General features: G+C 44.0%; 1 protein-coding gene across 4 annotated transcripts in view; it reads left to right on the top strand.

Moving 5' to 3' along the window:
* Window positions 1-669: 669 nt before the first annotated feature.
* The window catches only part of FNBP1L (formin binding protein 1 like), a 122,382-nt gene continuing 116,154 nt past the window's right edge, over window positions 670-6,897 (top strand). For 3 of the 4 annotated variants that reach the window (XM_019457535.2, XM_053892334.1, XM_053892337.1), the window contains exon 1: window positions 670-922. Coding sequence is in view for 3 of the 4 variants with exons in the window: in XM_053892334.1 (XP_053748309.1) it covers window positions 899-922 (24 nt within the window). In the remaining variant the exon portion in view is untranslated. The remainder of the gene's footprint in view (window positions 923-6,897) is intronic. The other variant, XM_053892341.1, reaches the window with a different exon arrangement.

The following is a 6,897-nucleotide window of genomic DNA, read 5'->3' as shown; positions in this document are numbered from 1 at the left end:
TCCTCAGCTGGGTCTAGCTCGGTTCTCATTTCCTGCAGGTGATAACTCGGCTCATATTGGTCCATGTCGTTATCTCTTGTTATGGCAAGACATGAAAATGTATGCTGAAAGATCTGCCTCTTCTTATGATTTCCTGGCAGAAGTTATAAAATTAAAATGTTTTATTAAAAACAGAATCGGGGCACGTTGCATTCACATTTGACTTTCAACCTCTACACATTTCGATGATTCTCAAGATCACCTTTACCAATCAAGACTTAAAAAAAATAAGTAAAATACAAATCTCCGACTATGTAAACCCAAGGATTTTTAAAAGGTTTCTATGTTAGGATTTCTCCCAGGTGGAGGAACGCCAAGCAGGAAGGGAGGGCGACTGGAGTTGCCTCATCTAAGGGGTCTCAGGGGAGAGAAGGGAGGTGGGAGTGTTTCCCTTCTCTCCCTTTCCATCTTGGAGGCAGAGATGAGAGTGGCGGCGGGGGTGGTACTGTCCGAGCCCCAGGCGGCAGGTAGGAAGAAACCTAGCGAGTGAGCCAGGCAGGTTGGAGACCCTTCTGCTAGGGTACTCTACCGGCAAAGGCCAGGCGAGCGCGGGTCCGCCGCGATCCCAGGGTGCATCGCGCCCCGCCCCCTCCCCTTTCCGCGTCCCGCCTCCCCTCGGCCCTGGCCCCCTCCCTGCCGGCTCCGGGAGGCGGGGACGCGGCGGCGGCGGCGGCGGCTTCTCCTGTCTAGTCTTTCTCACTCACTGGGGAGCCCGGCAGTCGCGGCACCTTCGGAGACAGAGCCGTGGAGCCGCAAGCCCGTTGGCCAGCCAGTGGGAAGTCGGACAGACTAAGGGCAGAGCCGACAGACGGACGGAGAGCAGAGCAGCCAGACGGCTGGAGTCGCCTCAAGTTCCGCCATGAGCTGGGGCACGGAGCTGTGGGTGAGTCCGATAGAGGGGCTCCCCGCGCGGACGCCACAGCGCGCGAGGGGCGCGGGCTGGTCAGGCGCAGCTGACCGTCGGCGGCCAGAGCTCTTCGGGCTTTCCTGCCCCAGGCGCTAGCGGATGGCGGGGGTCCCTCTCCTTTGTGTGCAGATCCCTGTTCCTCTCCGCCAGGGTTGAGGGGCTGCTGGTCTGCGCTCCCGCTTCTGCCGCCGCGGCGGAGCTGAAGGCAGCGCCTTGGACGGCTGAGGGAGCGGCCCGCGGACTCCCGCGTCCGCCGCCATCCTCACCCTTTCCCTGTCTCTCCTCCGCCTTCACTTTCCGACGCCTGGCTCTTTGCTGGGCTGCGCTCTTCTCTCTTTGTATCTCCTCGCCCGGAGGCGGGGGGAGGGGGCCCATTGTCCCAAAGGGGCGCTGTTCTCTGACGGGGAGGGGGCCCGCTGCGGCCCCCAGCCAGGGCAAGGGTCCCCGGGGCGAGGGCGTCGCCGGGCCGGGACTGTGCGGGGAGGCTCGAGGCGCCGCCCACCGCCCTCGCCCCAGGTAGGGGGAGCCTGGCGGCTTTGTTCCGAGCCCGGCCTCCGGCCAGCCAGGCCCAGCCCACACGCCCATTTCCCTCTCCCAGTCTGTGTGCCCCGGACCCGCGCGTAGCTTCGGGGACTTGGGCTGGGCCATCCCCGGCTGCTACCTTGGGTTGGGAGGTTGGCTTTTGGATCTGAATTAAATTGATGGGTCGATGGGGAAGCCAATTTTGCCTAAAGGAGCGTAGGGCTTCCCGATTGCTTTACTTCCCTTTCCGCTGTTCTTTATTCTCACTCGTTCTCCCCCTTTTCTTTCTTTCCTCCTTGTCTTTCTTGGGCGCTAAAGGCTGCAGACAATGCCCAATGACTGACCAAGGTGCGGGTGGGCTGTAATAGAGCGGAGAATTCGCTCGCGACGTAGCTTCGGAAGGGTGGAGGTGTGGAGGGCAGTGATTTCTCAGGTGCAGCCGAGGGACCTGGGGCGTGGGGGCGCTGTCCTGAGAGCTGCCTGGTTTCAAGCCACTCCCCTTTTTATCCCACCTGTGCACATTTTCCGTGCCTTTTGTTAACGAGGATCTCGTGAAACCACTGCAGAGGGGCGGGAAGAACTTTTTTGTCTTTAAAGGAGCAGTTTGGCTGGGAATGAAGGTAGATCGGTTAATTGAAAGGCAAAATGCTTTCTTAGGTTATTTTTCACAGACTGGGAATCTTAGAACTGAAAGAGACTTTAGAGTTCATCTAGTTGGAACACTTAGCCAGCCCAAGAATCTCCTGCTACATTCAGGACAAGTGTTTGCCCAAATCTGTAAACACACCACCCAAAAGAAAATATCTCAGACGTTCATTTCTTAGATAGCATTGACTGTTCTAGCATTAGGAAGGATTATGTAGTAAATGAATTATGTAAAATTTAACCTTTCACGTTAGTTAGATTCTCAGGCGTTATTGGCCTTTTCCCTTTGATTTTGTACATTTTATAATTGACTGTAGTGCATTATCAATTAAAGTAGATGGGTATAGTTGTATTTATATTTATAATTAGAAAATATTTTTATTTTTACGTAAATCCACGTTTCAGAGGAAACCAAAATGTACACAGACTTTTTTTAAAGTATACACTGGAAGAGTAGAGTAATAGTATTTAGATTTAACTCTTAGATTTAAAAAAGCACTTTATCATACTGTAGAAAAAGTTTTAAGGAGAAACCAAATATTTTAGTCAAGATTAAAATGCGATTAAAAATTTTTTTATTTGTAATTTAAGAATATAATGCATTCAAAAGTGATTAGCAATCTCCCACTATCTCCTGTATGTTGATTATTTATTTTCAGCTTTTGAATAGTTTCTCAGTTTGGAAAGGTAAACTGTAGAAGAGATGGGAATTTCTGTTCTAACTATAAAAATTATTTTGTATCCTTTTGGAAATTATGAAAAAAATTTAAATTAAGTTTTCTCTTAAAATTTAATGCACTGTGTTTTAAACTTTTTAGTGGTTTTAGGATTTGAGGGAAACCTTTATAAGAAACCAAATGATATAGAATGAACTAGTATCATCTGGATGCTTGAACTCTAGATAAAGTAGAAGTTGGTGTAGAGGTCTATTGTTAGCACCCAGAAGAGACCTTAGAAAAATTTGACTGGACTTCCTGTTTTTACTGTTCTGTTTTGAATAAGGATATTGTGCTTCCAGTGGACTGTAACAAACACCTATACTGTGCTCTTGTCGTTGAGGAATTTGAGGTTGGGGAAATTCTCTTGAAATTCTGAATTTAGAAACCAGTTCTATTATTTCATGTTTAAGATTACATTACTATCCCAAAGGTTTAATTATTGGGAGCATGTTGTTACCAAAAAATGATGAATGCAGTTATGCACTAAAACTTAAGTTTTTTTCTTCTATTCATTGGAGTTTCATTGCTATTTTAATGCTTAAGTCTTATGTTAAATTTGAGGATAAAATAATAGAGAACCATTTTAACACTGACTCTGGGGGACAACTAAAAATGATAGGCTAAGTGGGTTACGTCAGACTTTGTTGTTTGGTTGTGAGGGGATATGAATTAACTGGTAATAGATTTGAGCTGTGCTTCAAGGGATTCCACGTGTTCCAAATGAGCATTTTAAGCAAGCATTGAATTTATGCTAGAGACTTAGTTTTGGGTTCTCTGTTCTTGGTAATATGAAGCAAAGAGATGACAGTATCTTCATTTCTTCAGGGTGCAACATAATTATAAGATAGCATCTTTTTAAAAAAATTTTAATTTTAATGAGCTGGAGAGAGCGTGAGTGGGGGAGAAGGGCAGAGGGAGGGAGGGGAGAGAGGAGGGGAGGGGAGGGGAATGAAAGGAGAGGGGAGGGGAGGAGAATGAAAGGAGAGGAGAGGAGAATGAAAGGAGAGGAGAATGAATCCCAAGTAGGCTCCATGCTCAGTGCAGAGCCAGACATGGGGCTTGATCCCACGACCCTGGGAACATGACCTGAGCTGAAATCAAGAGTCGGACACTCAACCAATTTAGCCACCCAGGTGGCCCAGTTATAAGATGGCATCTTAAGTGTTGTTTATTGTGTTGATTTTCTTATCACAGGAAGAATGGTTGGATCAAAAAGAATCCAAGTATGAATTCGTGACTTCATAAAGCACAGATTTTGTAATTATTAGCCCTTTTTAAAACTGAGAAAATTAGAGATTGGACAAGTCCTGTGTTTAGTCAGTACATTTTATTTATTAGGAGATACTCTTGTTTTTTTTGAGGAGCAAATTTCAACAGAAAAAAATCCGTGTATGGATTGTGAGTGTCTGCCTTAGTTTCCTTGGTCTGTGTGATTTTTGGCCCTTAGCTTTAAGAGTGTATAATTAAAAAAATTTTTTTTAACGTTTCTTTTTGACAGAGAGAGACAGCGCATGAGTGGGGGAGGGGCAGAGAGAGAGCGGGACACAAGATCTGAAGCAGGCTTCAGGCTCTGAGCTGTCAGCACAGAGCCCGACGAGGGGATGGAACTCACCAGCTGTGAGATCATGACCTGAGCCACAGTCAGACACCCAACCAACTGAGCCACCCAGGCACCCCAAGAGTGTATAATTTAAAAACCATTGTTATTTTCATTAAATTATTAGCTAAATGCTTTTGACAAAGCTCATGCTCTTTTTGGAAGAAATTGAAAAATTTGGATTGGATGATAGATTCAGTGGATAACTCCCAGTCTTAACCCTTAATGCTTCTTTATCTTTGTCCACATAGCATTTACATAGCATTTCTATTTTAATACCTACACTGCAAGTGTACTAGACTTTGAGTCCTGGAGTATAGAACTGGATTAATCTTTCTTTGTTTTCACTGACCGAAACAATGCCTATAGGCGATCATGCATGTTTTGCCTCATTGAATGAATAGTCTGTTATGCAGAGTATTGATTACTGATTAAAAAGTGCATCCTGGAGGAAGTCTTTATGGTTCTGAAGGCCTTTGTAGGTGATGATGGTTTAAATGGTCTAGGTAATAGTTTAAGAATGTCTAAACAAATTGAATCCAAAATTAGGAAGTTAAGTTTTAGTGTTTGGGTAAAAAACTTTTATATTGGGGAAAAACTGACCTAAAGGTATTTCTTCTGACGTTACCTGACTCATAGGTTTGTGATGTGACTGTAAAAATAGCTGATGAAATCTTAGGCCACAGTAATGGGTTTGTCCTAGGACAAAGCAGTTTGGTCCCACTGTAGTCTATAATGTTTCGAATGTATTTGTAATATTGAAGATTACTTCACATTTTTTAGAAAATCAGTGCACCTGTGTAGAGGAGATTGACAAAGAAAACTATTAAAAAAAAATTTTTTTTTACATTTATTTATTTATTTTTGAGAGACAGAGTAAGACAGAGTGTGAGTGGAGGAGGGGCAGAGAGAGAAGGAGACACAGAATCTGAAGTAGGCTCCAGGCTCTGAGCGAGTGTTCAGCACAGAGCCCGATGTGGGGCCTGTACCCATGAACTGTGAGATCATGACCTGAGCTGAAGTCAGACACTCAGCCAACTGAGCCACCCAGGCGCCCTTAAGAAAACAATTTATTAATTAATGTGAATGGTGTTGCTTTTTTTAAAGACCATGAAATTACTGTAGGAATTTAGTTTAAAAAAAATTATTGAGTGTCTATTATAGGGAAGCACTGTGAATGGTGAAATTTAGAAAGGTTTATAACATTGGCCCTGCTGTGAGGAAACTTAGAGCCATTTTTGAGGTGATACTCTTTCCTAACTCAAACACTCCTCTATGTTGGTATCACTGTCCAGAATGTCTTCTTTTGATCAGTTCCTCTTAAACCTCCTTTTCTCCAGAGTACACATTCTGGATAATCTCTTTCTTATGGATTACTACTTATGTTATACTTCTTTCTTGTACATTCAAACCTTTGGGAAAATAGTCATGGTATAAATATTTAATTTTTTTTAAAGAGAGCACGATTGAGAAACAGGCAGAGGGAGAGAGAGGAGAGAGAATCCCAAGTAGGCTCCACCCTTAGTGCAGAGTCCAGTGCAGGGCTTGATCCCATAACCCTTGGGTCATGATCTGAGCTGAAATCAAGAGGGATGCTTAACCAACTGAGCTACCCAGGCACCCATAAATATTATTACATTGTATTCCCTCTTGTTGGTAGAATTTGTTGTGTTCACCATTGTCTTACAACTGTTGTTCTTAGTTAAGGAGGCTGAGAGTTAATCAAGTCACCTATTTATGCCACCATTCTGTCCTAATAAGGTGGAAGCTGGAGAACTGCCTCTAACCAATCTCTCTCCTCTGCATTTGCTACTTAAATCACTCAGTTCCACTCCCCTTCCCTGCCTTTATTCTGGAACACTCACTCTCTTTCTCCTTCCCCCAATCTATAAATGTGGGTTTGGCTGAACCCTTAAAAACCTATTTTTACCTACTTTTTCCTATGTATCGGCTCCTGTTTGCAGGCAGAAAATAGGACAAGAGAATAGTAATGAATGGTTTATAATTAGGGCACCTACAAGTGCTATTTTATTTATTAGTCTTCAGTCTTTAAACATTTTTAGCTCAATAGCAAAACAGAAAAATACTGTTTTGGGGAACATAGTCATACCTGCACTGTATTAAAAACTAGTGGGAAAAGATTATATACTAAGTTTTGTTTCATAGGAAGCAAAAACTGTTCCATGTATTAGTTTAGGCTATGTATATCAGACATACCAAAAAAGATTTGGCATGGGGTTTGGAATAAGGAAGGTTTTGCATATGGAGATTCCTGAGAAGTTCCTAGAGGGCAGAGATCATTGCCTAATCATTGTCTGATTCATTGCTGTATTCTCCCCTATCATCAGCACACTGCCTGGCATAGAGCCTGACACTACTAGGATCTTTAGTAAGTGTTTGCTGGATTGACCTGAATGTAATGGTTAGGTTTGGCTTGAATTTGAATTCTAGGATGCCTGGAAGTAGTG

The sequence above is a fragment of the Panthera pardus genome, unplaced genomic scaffold (assembly GCF_024362965.1).
Source record: "Panthera pardus isolate Hobbes unplaced genomic scaffold, ASM2436296v1 HiC_scaffold_11, whole genome shotgun sequence".
Classification (NCBI taxonomy): Eukaryota; Metazoa; Chordata; class Mammalia; order Carnivora; family Felidae; genus Panthera; species Panthera pardus.
Note: the sequence above shows the minus strand (reverse complement) of the source record. Positions and strands in the feature narration are given on the sequence as shown.